The sequence below is a fragment of the Rhinoderma darwinii genome, chromosome 10 (genome assembly GCF_050947455.1).
Source record: "Rhinoderma darwinii isolate aRhiDar2 chromosome 10, aRhiDar2.hap1, whole genome shotgun sequence".
NCBI lineage: Eukaryota > Metazoa > Chordata > Amphibia > Anura > Rhinodermatidae > Rhinoderma > Rhinoderma darwinii.
The window spans coordinates 24,797,904-24,810,366 of NC_134696.1; the positions used below are offsets into that span (position 1 = coordinate 24,797,904).

The window sequence follows — 12,463 nt, forward strand, 5'->3', positions numbered from 1 at the left end:
GGGTTGTGTTTTTTTATTTCAATAAAATATTTTTCTATGTGCTTGTATCTTTTTAAACTTTATTATTACCGCCTTAGTAATGGCCGCCGGCTGATTGACAACCTCCATTACTAAGGCGAGGCTTAATGTTAGCCGGTGCAGAGGCTACACTAACCCCCATTATTACCCCGGTACCCACCGCCACCAGGAGTACTGGGAAGAGCCGGGTACGAACCAGTACCCGACCATCTGTAGTGACGGGCAGGCACCGGGGTGGCCGCAGACTGGTAGTATTAGGCTGGGGAAGGCCAAAAACAGTGGCCCTTCCCACCCTGGTAATGCTGCCTGCTGCTGCTGTGTTGTATCTGGCTGGTTATGAAAATTGGGGGGGACCCCACATCGTTCTTTCCAATTATTTTTTATTTTTTTTAAAATGACGTGGGGTCCCCTCCATTTTTCATAACCAGCCAGATACAATAAAGCAGCAGCAGCCTAGCATCACCAGGGAAGGAAGGGCCACTGTTTTTGGCCTTTCCCCTCCTGATACCAGCCTGCGGCCACCCAAGTGGCCGACCATCACTACAGATGGTCAGGTACTGGATCGTACCCGGCTCTTCCCAGCACCCCTGGTGGCGGTGGGTACCGGGGTAATAAAGGGGGTTAGTGTTAGCCTCTGCATCGGCTAACACTAAGCCCCGCCTTAGCAATGGATGCTGTCAATCAGCCGGTGGCCATTACTAAGGCGGTAGTAATATAGTTTAAAAAAAAACACAAAGACATAGAAAAAATATTTTATTGAAATAAAAAAAAAAACCACACAGCCCTCATTAACCATTTTATTGATCATTTAAAAAAAGCTGTCATCGAAGTAGTCCTGGAATCCGCCGTAGTCCAACGACCGAACCTGTAAGAAAACACACAAAAAATGATTAGTAACACGTGTGTTAGGCTTAGATACAGGGCCCATGTGTGATACTGTCTGTGGGACCCTGTATCTAAGCCTACCAGAACGTAGGCTTAGATACAGGGTCCAGCAAACGGTAATCTTATACAGTATAAGATTACTATGTGCTGGGGCCCTGTATCTAAACCGACAGTGTGGTAGGCTTATATACAGGGCCCATCAGACAGGATCACGCATGGGCCATGTATCTAAGCCTACCATGTGATTGGCTTAGATACAGGGCCCAGCAGACAGGATCACGCATGGGCCATGTATCTAAGCCTACCATGTGATTGGCTTAGATACAGGGCCCAGCAGACAGGATCACGCATGGGCCATGTATCTAAGCCTACCATGTGATTGGCTTAGATACAGGGCCCAGCAGACAGGATCACGCATGGCCATGTATCTAAGCCTACCATGTGATTGGCTTAGATACAGGGCCCAGCAGACAGGATCACGCATGGGCCATGTATCTAAGCCTACCATATGATTGGCTTAGATACAGGGCCCAGCAGACAGGATCACACAATCTGTGATCCTGTCTCATGGGCCCCCTAGGCCTGCTACATCGTAGGCTTAGGGGTTGTACAGTCCCTAAACATTGATGGCCTATCCTCAGGATAGGCCATCAATAGCTGATGTGTCTCTCGGGACCCGCAAATCAGCTGTTTTGAAGGGGCCACAGCACTCGCACGAGAGCTGCTTACCCTTCATTTCACTACTCGCTCACACTGTGAATCGCCGACACGGATTCACAGTGACCGGAATGAAGGGGAGCAGCTCTCGTACGAGTGCGGCGACCCCTTCAAAACAGCTGATTGGCGGGTCCCGGGAGTCGGACCCCGCCAGTCAGGGCTAACCTTACCTTCCTCTTCGGCCGCGGCGGGAGTTCTGTCGTCTCGATGCTGTGCGCGGCGCATAGCGCTGTGACGTCATGCGCTGCGCACAGCGCTTGACGTCAGGACCTCCGCTGCGATCCGGAACCAGGAAGGTAAGTAAAGTATGTTACTATAGTAACAGGGGCCTGCGGCCCGAGTTACTATAGTAACTTTTTATTTGTGGTGCGGGGGGCCGTGGGCCCCCCTGGCTTCGGGGCCCGGTCGCAATTGCGACTGCTGCGACCCCTATAGCTACGCCAGTGCGCCACGTGCTTTGTATAGAAGTGTTCAACTTTTAAGTTTGTGCCCTCTGTGTGAGACTGTAAGGGTATGTGCACACACTTACTAAAAAACTTCTGAAAATACGGAACTGGTTTCAAAGGAAAACTGCTCCTGATTTTCAGATGGTTTTTTAAGCAACTCCCGTTTTTCGCAGCGTCTTTTACGGCTGTTTTTGGAGCTGGTTTTTCTAGTCAATGAAAAACTACTCCAGAAGTGACATGCACTTCTTTTTCATAGGAGTTTTTACGCGGCTGTTTTTCAAAAAGGGCACGGAAAAAAACGGCCCGTCGGAAGAGAACGCTGTTTTTCCCATTTGAAATCAATAGGCAGATGTTTGGAGGCGTTCTGCTTCCGATTTTTTTTTTTCTTTTGGGCTGTTTACAGCCCGAAAAACGGCCGAAAATAAGCAGAGTGAACATACTCTAACTGTAAGCTTGTTGTACTGTGTAAATATTTGAAACTGTCAAGATTGCATTTCCTGAGTACTTGGTAAAAGTTTGTTGCAGAATTTGAACTGCATCTGCCTGCAATTCTTAACACCAAAGTTCCTGCGAGTGGGGCACTCCTCACCTTCACATTACATTCTGACGGACACTGATGCTGAGGAGTGTGGGCATTGCCCCTCCCTCCCCCTGCAGTTATTTTTTTTGTGGGTGCTCTCCCCTCTCTTCACACAGATACACAATCTGTATGATTTGCTTATGTGAACACTTTGATGCTTTCCCCCCTCTCCTCTCTCTCTGATCTGTGTACAACCTCCTTCCCAGCCCTGCTGCTATCTCTAAGCTATCTACCAGCTAGGTGAAGGAGTTCCAGATTATACAGCAGTAAAATAGGAAATTTTTTTATTGAAAGCTATTTAGAAAGTTGCCTTTCAGATGACACTTCAGAATAAGCTGTTTTACATGTACACTTGAGAAATAACACTATTTATGGCCATTATATCGCTTGTATCTTGCAGTTTTCCCCACAGCAGGCTCTTTATTTTTTATTTTTTCTCTGAGCTAGAGGGTTATGAACTTAGCTGTGATAGTTTACAGGTGTATCCTGCGTGTCAGAGACAAGCCGGACCCGCTGTCACTGAACCAGTCAGTCCCGCGGACCTGACGGGAGCAGGATTTTGCGAAAGATACATCTGCTGTGTATAGAGAATACAAAGCAGCTGTATCTCCAAAGTAAAACTAATTTTATATAAAAAGTATTTCTAAAGTTGCACCAAACACACTGACCTTTTTTTTTTTTTTTTTTTTTTTTTTTTTTTAATTTAAATTGCCTTTCATAGGTTTACATAGCCTTTAAAAACATCCTACCATCTTGTGTCTACAGTTCCTATGCAGACCTAATGTGTTTCCAAGGTTACAGACTACAAACCTAGTGTAGTCTGATCCTGTAGTCACACTCCCTTCTATCCGTCCCCTACTACTTGCTAACTTTCACTATGATATTTTTCTTCATGTGGCATCATGTCCTGGTTTTCAAAGGAACATTTTACTAGAACGGTTTCTTTAAAATGTACGGCATAGACCGTTCGCCTCGTAGTCCTGCTGCAGGTGAATGTGTTACTTACGTTTTAGCATAGAAATATTTTAAGTTCCCTTCAGACATCCGGGCACTGCCAGATTGTGGTTTAAGGTCATGTGGAACACATTCCGCGACCTCAGAAAATGTTTCTGTAAACCTGCTGATCCGTGTTAATAGGGAGCTCATTTACATACATCCTATCTGCTCGGGCATCGATTTTTGCTCCAGCGAGTTTGTGATAAGTGGAATTAATGTTGGCGCGCCTGACACCGTTAATTGTCTCCTCACTGTATCGAACGACGTGATGTAATGTTGTGTGGAGCTCCCAGAATGCACTTTTGTCACAGATGCAGCATTAACAGTTTCCTTCCGTTATGGTCAAGATTAGCCAGTCTGAAAAACAATTGTCCTGTTAGGCCCTGTTCACACGGAGGATTTTGCAGGCCGGAAAAAATCACCCTCAAAATTTCTTCAGGAATTTTAAGGCCGATTTGGACCTGCCTGCACTTTCTCGCCACGGTTTTCGCAGTTTTTTGCCCGCGGACATTGAGGGATGCGAGCAAATAAATGCTTTCTCTGCCGCCCACTTATTTCAATGGGAGGTCAGAGGCAAAACTGCGGCAAGAAAGAACGTGCCTTATTTTTTTTTCCGTGAGCGGGTAAAAGTCTTTGCGGAAAAAGAACTCCTCCTCAATGGGAGGCGGTTGGGTCGTTTTTTGGCGCGGATTCGGACGCAGTTGGCCTGGGCCTTTTTAAGATCCAGTCGTCTGGTATACATCATTCTGGAACTACGACTGGTCTGCCATGCTTTTTAATGTGGGAGTAAAGGTGCCAAAGTAGCAGGATTTGACCATTGGATGATGGATTATTGGAATTTTGACTTCTCTTTCAAGGATTCTCTTTATTTGGGAGTCTAAATATTGGTGGGCCCGATAGTCCAGATGGCAATCAACGGAACTAGCGTGATCCCAGACTATCGTGCTAGTGTAGCCCTCCAAACTCTGTAATGAGTATTGACCCCCCACTGTTTCCGAAGTTGTGGCTCAACTATGTTCATGACAAAGATAAAGCTTGAAGCTCCTGGGCCCCGATGCAAAATCTGTAACCAAGCCCTAACCTACCGTGTGGACTTTATCCTGGCATCTTATGTGGTAGAGAGGCCCCCTCAGGTTGCAGGGCCCAGGAGCGACTGCTACGTCTGCACCCTATAACTACGCATATGGTTCAGGCCATTGCCTAACGTGCATTTGGTAGGTTAGCAAGAAGCTGGGAACAGATAGAAGGGAGTATGACTGCAAACAAATCCTGTGTAGTCTGATCCTTCAGTCTGTTACCATGGTGACTCATAGTAACTGTATAAACAAAAATATAGGAAATGTTAAATTGACTATTTTCAAAGTTGCTTCATTTTAGATCCATTGGAACATTAAAAAAGTGGTTGCAAAGGTAGACGTGGCCTTTTAAAGTAAGGAGCAGAGATGCCGCTATAGGGGGTGCACCTGTAGCGGAGCCAGAGTAGTGGGCTGTAACTGGGCCAGCAGGGGGCAGTGTGAAATCACCTTGCCACCAAGGGATTTGACTTGTGGATACTCTGGGGAAAGGAGTCTAAAGGGAACCCCCTGGTCTTAACCCTTTAACCCCTGTACAGGAATGTGGACTTCGCTGCAGGGGTTAAAGGGTTAAGTCTGGAGTAGTCTCCCTTGGTGATTGCTGTATCCCAAACTACCTCTGGAGTAGTCTCCTTTGGTGACGGGTGCAAAATGGGCCGGATAGCTATAGGTCAGGGCAGGCTGCGGAGGTTTGTTATGGTTAGCGCAGCTAATGGTCCGAGCAGGCAACAGCCATGGATGGTCAAAAACAGGGCCAAATTACTCTGTCAATGAGTGATGGAAAAGGTGATTTCTAAATACCTGGGGTGTCTGGGAGAAACCAGATTTTTGCACGCGCTGGTCCTTAAAGAAAACACGGGTCCGTGCGTGCAATCAAGGACCCAGTGACAGCACAGTGGCGTATTAAGTTGACCATAGGCCCCGGGCTGTTACAGGGCCCCTCTTCTCCACTGCCGCGCCGTAACTATTGTTAAAACTACCTCTTTGTGCAAGCATCAACAAATGGCTGTTAAGATTCCCCTTGCCAAAGTTTTTGAAGGCCTATAGAGAAGCCTATGGGAAAAACTACACACAATGCTGTGTATGTGGACTTTTCAGTATTAGTGGCCGGACTGTACTGTGTATGCAGCGACCAAAAGGACTGGAGATTCTATTCTACAGAATATAATATAATGGTACGTACAATGTGGGAAAGTAATTTAGTGTCCGGTTACATATTTACAGTTTGTTTGCCATTGTTTCCTCCAAGATCAGCAATGCCAGAGGTATCTGGCAGCCACCTATCTCCTCTCCTCCATAGAAATGTGTTGTATTCTCTCCCAAATATTCTTTTATATTAAAGGAGTTGTCCGGTTTGTACAATCCCTTTTTGTTAGAAGTATCCCCCACCCAACAAGTTGATTACAAGCAGTCCCGGTATGGGAGAACCTAGCAAATTCCTCTGCAGCGCCACCACAGGGGACATTAAGTACTACATGATGCCAATTGAAATCAGTTTGAACACCATGTAATACACGGACAGACTGGGTCCTCCAGAGCAAGAGATGCTCTTTACAGTCGCTCTCCACTTTGGCTGTCTTTTTTGTTTAATTGTCCGCCCCAGGATTGTGCAGTCCACTTCTCTTGACTGTTCAGTCCTCCTGATGTGTTTTATTAATGTTTTTTCTTTCTTTGTTTAGTCAAGAAGACGTGGCTTCCCCCCGGTACTCTGCTCCCAGCTATGAGGAAGTGATGAGGATTGGGTACAGTGCCCCAGAAGCAGAAGAGACGGACCGGCAGGGGAGAATGAGTATTTCCCTCCCGTCTTACGAGTCCCTGACTGAACTCGATGAGTCGACCCCCACTAGGCCCAATGCCGCCTCCGCGAAACCAGAGCAACCGCAAAGGACAAATTCTCGCTCTGACAAAGAGAAAAAACCTTTGAACGTTAGAAGAATCAAGTCTGACAAACTTCACCTGAAAGAATTCAGACTGAAACTGTCCGGTCAGACCAAGACTACGGAAACGCACAAGATTGAACCTATAACCCCACCCCCACAGTACGAAGATAAGCAAATCGGTTCTGATCCGCCCGTATAGGGGCCGTGGTTGCTGATAAAACATTGGACATGTTTTGCCTTTTTTTTTCTACCATTATTGTGTTATATAAGTCAAATATTTTTTTTTTCTTTTTAATTCTCCTTCTGTCTGAATATATTCCACACGTTTTGTAAATTTACTGGGTCGTCATTGTTATGGGTAAAATAAATATTCTGTACTTGTCATGGAATAATGCTCTACGTGTATCCACGGTCACTCCACACCGCAGGCCTTGTACCCGCTCATTAGGTATTGGGTGTTTATAACTGAGGTGTTTGTATCAAGAGGGTTGTCCAGTCATAACAAATTCATGGCCTATCCTCCGGATACTCCATCAATACCTGATCATTGGGGGTCCGACTATTTCCCCCCCCCCCCCCCGATCAACTGTCTTTTATGGGCTGTGGCGCTTGTACGAGCGCTGCTTCCCCTTCATTCCTTACCTGCTCGTACTGTGAATCGCTAACACACTGTAGCGGCGGTTCACAGTACTACAGCCTTATCCTATTCACTTCATTGGGAGAAGGCTGTAATACTGTGAACTGCCGCTACAATTGTCAGCGATTCACAGTACGAGCAGATAAGGAATGAAGGGGAGGCCGTGCATATGCAAGCGCCGCAAACCCTTCAATACCCCCATCGGCGGGGGTTCCCGGGATTCGGACTCCCACCGGTCAGATGTTGATAGGCCATCAATTTCTTATGACTGGACAACCCCTTTAATGCCACCGGTTTCTGGTAGTCACTTATATTTCGGTAAGTTAAAGGGTTTTCTCTTTTTTGCCATGCACATGAACCATTTCAGTAATTCCGTGTGCCGCCACTTGGTGCTTCCATGAGGAATTGTAGTATTCTCTACAGTTACGAGCGCCATATTATGGATCTGTACAACCCCGTCTGTAATACGGATGTGTGCATGAGGCCTAAGGATACACAGCGACATGTTATTTGCATCATAAGCAGCTAGTTATATATATAGTTTCCATGTATCCTGGGCAGTACCATTGCTTTAAACCCATTTGCAGATAACTGGCACAATGCCAAGGGTACATCCTGCATCAGGATTCAATGTCACTTCTGTGCCAAATTCTAGTCTAACCTGTTGTAAATACAAGAAAGACTCTTCTCAAACTTGTTCTTGGGTTTTCCAATACATCAATGGACAATGGAAAGTTATGCAATTTTCTAATATCCTTTTGTAACAATTCATGGTTGCTGCTTGTTGTCATTGAATGGGAACTGTTTACTTCCAGAGTATTAAAATCTGTCCTAGTCATGTGATGCTAGCACAGCTGCATGGCTTGTTACAATACTGGTAGTAGAGATCTCTTGTAATGAAATGTGGGACCATCTTATGACTCCCATTCAAGGACTACAAGCAGAGATCTTGAGACCATGATACAAAGTATATTAGTAAATTGCATCATTTTCATTCTATAACGAATAAGCTTTTATTTGGGATACCCCATTAAACTGACTTTTGCGACGAAAGTGCTACTGCACGGAATATAGGGAACGTCTACATGCTGTATGAAACGTCAATGTCCTGCATGTTTTACAGGCTCTCACTAGAGGGCGCTAGTGCACTAGGTAATTAGAAGTTACACCGGTGACTGTGAGCAATGATTTGGCCATTTTTTTGCTCAATCCCTCCCAAAAAAAAATGCCTGGAACTTTAATGTATGGGTTTATAGAACAGTAGAACACTTGTGTCCATGCAGAATCCTGTGTGATTTTCATGTTCCACCGATCCAGTTCATAGGTAGTATGTAAAAGGAGAGGTTTCTGTGAAACTATTATTTAAGGGGAACTCTTCCTCATCACTATGAAGGTCTGGGATTGATAATGTCTCTGAATATGTTTCTCCAGCTTTGTGTAATCAATGATCGAGGTTACCAATAATAGCATGTTCTGCTCTGTACATCATGAGGGGGGTGCCTAGCAGGGGTTCCTCTACGTCATCCATGTGCCCTAATTAACTAGAACATATATAGGGAATTAGAATAGGACCCGTGCACAATACTGGCTGGGCGTCGTACGGTAGCCTCTGCAATTGTACCGCCCAGCGTGTAGTTGCAGCTCTCCACAGCCGATGTCAGATTGGGCGAGAGGGTAACATTGGAGGGACACTTTAAGAGAATGTCTCGTGTATTTAATTTTCGTATGAATAACTTAGATTTAAGTATATAAAACAACTTTCCTGGGAGCGGCCATATTGGAGACACACACTTCCTGTATAGACCGTGCAGCAAGGTGTCTGTGCTTCATGGCACCTGCAATAAATGGGAGCCCGCTGACCCCCCAACATTTGAATCCCCATCTGTGGGACATTTGAAGTCCTCCACTTTTTGAGATCTGTTTTATGTGACAATCCTGTGAAAAATAGGACGGTTAGGAGGTGTGGATTACAGTCTCCAGCAAAGCCCCCTCCTCGAGAGACTTGGGAGTAGCAGGGGAACTGGATTCAGAGCGCGGGGAGAGGCAGCGGAGGACTCCTGTGGAAGAACACTATATGGGCCCCATTTTCTCCAATGGCTCATCATCGATCACCCTCCAAAATACTCTCTAACAGTACACCAGTAATTGTGAGCTATGAAATATTCTCAGTCCCTAAATTGAATCTAATAGACAGTAGAAAGCTGCTGGTTGCTGTTTACTGGGCCTGTTTGCAGTTGTACACATGGTATGTCCGCCCCTGTCGGTGTGTGTCCGTGTATGTATAGTATTGCTAGCCTACATTATCCAGGCTTCCAGGAATATAATAGAGCTGTTATTAAATCACCCACCCTCTGATTACGAGGTGACTCCATCATTATGTGCCAGTATATACAGTAAAGCAGACAAGTAAGCTACAGAATAAGAATCGGCCCATTGAGGCCAGTGAACTGCAAACATTAAAAAAAAAAAGTTAACAAATATATTGTTATAAAAAAAACTAACAAAAAAAACTAACAATGTTCTTTTCTGATATATTATCTTGAAAAAGCTGCTGTAGTTCCCCCAAATTATGGGCAATTATTGTTTCCAAGCACGTTGGTGGAGATTACAAATTGTTCCTCACCCATTGTACAGACCGTCCAGGAATATATTGGCCATTTGTAACCCTGGTAAACACCTAATACCGCTGGGGGCCGGGGATTGTGCAGGGGCTAGTAGAGGTGGTTTAGGGCAGTCAAAATGTATCTATAATGTGACTCTATTTAATCTTGTTAGGCTGACATTTTTATAGCAGTCAGAACTTTTTTTCAGAAAGATCCAAATCCCCTGCAGCCCTTCAGACCGCTATAAAGTTACATGATCATTTTCCTGCTGGCACCACAAGGGGGAGCTCACTGCATAGGGATTTATACAGTCCCCATTGATCTCATTTGTAGTGAGCTCCTCCTAGTGGCGGCAAATAATTTTATCATTTAGCAACTTCATGAATGGCTAATTGAGGTTTCCAGGTATCCAGAAACCCTCACCCTCCCCCCTCCCCGGGCGCTTCTGCAAAATTTATGTTAACTAACAAAGTTTAGATCCAGACCCCCGTTACAGGCATCGGTTTATCAAACTGCTGATTTTGGATATTACGTCACTGGATGAAACATCACCGCATATGGTCACATTATGGATGTCGCGTTATCGTGTCAGGATTTCTACATTGGAGCAGCAAGAATTAGAGCACAATTTTAAAGGTAAGTATATTATTATTTTTTAATTTAGAGGGATTTGCTATTGTTGGAAAAACCCCTTTTAACAAGTGATTTAATAGCAGCGGATGGAAATATATAATGTTTGTTTGTTTATTTTCTGAACGCTGATATATAGGTTTCCACTTGTAGACTTCTATAACCAGGATTACTTTCACTGCAGATGAACTGCACTTATACAACAAAGCCCAGCAGAAGGAGGATCTGGACTTTTAAATGTGAGTAACAACATTTTGGACCCTACCTTATGTCCACTATGTAATCCATACAGAACAACTATTTAGCTATGCTTTATGTTGTAGGTTTACTTCTACATAAATAAATCTGTAATTGAAATGTCCTAAATGTTGTTTAAAGGGGCAACTCCTTGTTAAAGGAGTGCTCTCTGTAGGGACAAAAATACAGATTACCCTAAAGGATTATAGATTTGGTGGCAATGTCCCTGAATCACAAAATAACCTAATAACCACGGTGACGGGCAGTATTATATGATTATACTTATGTAGTGAGGCGGAGCAGTAACAGGTGTAGTAGGGAGGGGGTGAGGAGGAGGGGCGCAGCGTGTAGGAGCGGGCGCAGTGAGGAGGGGGCGCAGCGTGTAGTAGTGGGGAGGAGGGGCGCAGCGCGTAGTGGCGGGGGCGGTAGCGCGTAGTGGCGGACGAGACGGCGCAGCGCGTAGTGGCGAGGGGCATAGCGGCAAGGAGGGGGGGGGCACAGTGCGTAGTAGTAGCAGCGAGTAGGGGGGGTGCAGGGCGTAGTAGTAGCGGCGAGGAGGGGGGGGGCGCGCAGTGTGTAGTAGAGGGGGCGCAGCGCGTAGTAGTATTAGCGGCGAGGGAGGGGGCGTAGCACGTAGTAGTAGCGAAGAGGAGGGGGCGCAGCGCGTAGTAGTGAGGAGGCGCAGTGTGTAGTAGTAGCGGCGAGGAGGGGGGCGCAGCGCATAGTAGTGAGGAGGCGCAGTGTGTAGTAGTAGCGGCGAGGAGGGGGGCGCAGCGCATAGTAGTGAGGAGGCGCAGTGTGTAGTAGAGGGGGCGCAGAGCGTAGTAGTAGTAGTAGTAGTAGTAGCGGCGAGGAGGGGGGGGTGCAGCGCGTAGTAGTAGCGGCGAGGAGGGTGGGGCGCAGCGCGTAGTGGCGAGGGGGCGCAGCGCGTAGTGGCGAGGGGGCGCAGCGCGTAGTGGCGAGGGGGCGCAGCGCGTAGTGGCGGGGGCGCAGCGCGTAGTGGCGAGGGGGCGCAGCGCGTAGTAGTAGCAGCAGCGAGGAGGAGGGGGCGCAGCGCGTAGTAGTAGCGAGGAGGGGGCGCAGCGCGTAGTAGTTGTAGCGAGGAGGGGGCGCAGCGCGTAGTAGTTGTGGCGAGGGGGGCGCAGCGCGTAGTAGTTGTGGCGAGGGGTTGCGCGGCGCGTAGTAGTTGTGGCGAGGGGTTGCGCGGCGCGTAGTAGTTGTGGCGAGGGGTTGCGCGGCGCGTAGTAGTTGTGGCGGGGGCGCGGCGCCTAGTAGTTGTAGCGGGGAGCGGGGGCGCGGCGCCTAGTAGTGGCGGCGAGGAGGGGGTGCGGCGCGTAGTAGTAGTGTCGGGGAGGAGGGGGCGCGGCGCGTAGTAGTAGTGTCGGGGAGGAGGGGGCGCGGCGCGTAGTAGTAGTGTCGGGGAGGAGGGGGCGCGGCGCGTAGTAGCGAGGAGGAGGGGGCGCGGCGCGTAGTAGTAGCGAGGAGGGGGCGCGGCGCGTAGTAGTAGCGAGGAGGGGGCGCGGCGCGTAGTAGTAGCGAGGAGGGGGCGCGGCGCGTAGTAGTAGTGGCGAGGAGGGGGCGCGGCGCGTAGTAGTAGCGGCGAGGAGGGGTAGTAGCGGCGAGGAGGGGGCGCAGCGCGTAGTAGTGGCGGCGAGGAGGGGGCGCGGCGCGTAGTAGTAGTGGCGGGGAGGAGGCGGCGCGTAGTAGTAGTGGCGGGGAGGAGGCGGTGCGTAGTAGTGGTGGCGGGGAGGAGGGGGCGCG

General features: G+C 47.7%; 1 protein-coding gene across 1 annotated transcript in view; it reads left to right on the plus strand.

Annotated features, from left to right (window-relative positions):
• TMEM51 (transmembrane protein 51) overlaps window positions 1–6,987 on the plus strand; it is a 39,984-nt gene extending 32,997 nt beyond the window's left edge. The window contains exon 3 of the mRNA XM_075840767.1: window positions 6,395–6,987. Coding sequence (XP_075696882.1) covers window positions 6,395–6,794 — 400 coding nt within the window. The 3' untranslated portion in view covers window positions 6,795–6,987. The remainder of the gene's footprint in view (window positions 1–6,394) is intronic.
• The last annotated feature ends 5,476 nt before the right edge of the window (window positions 6,988–12,463 follow it).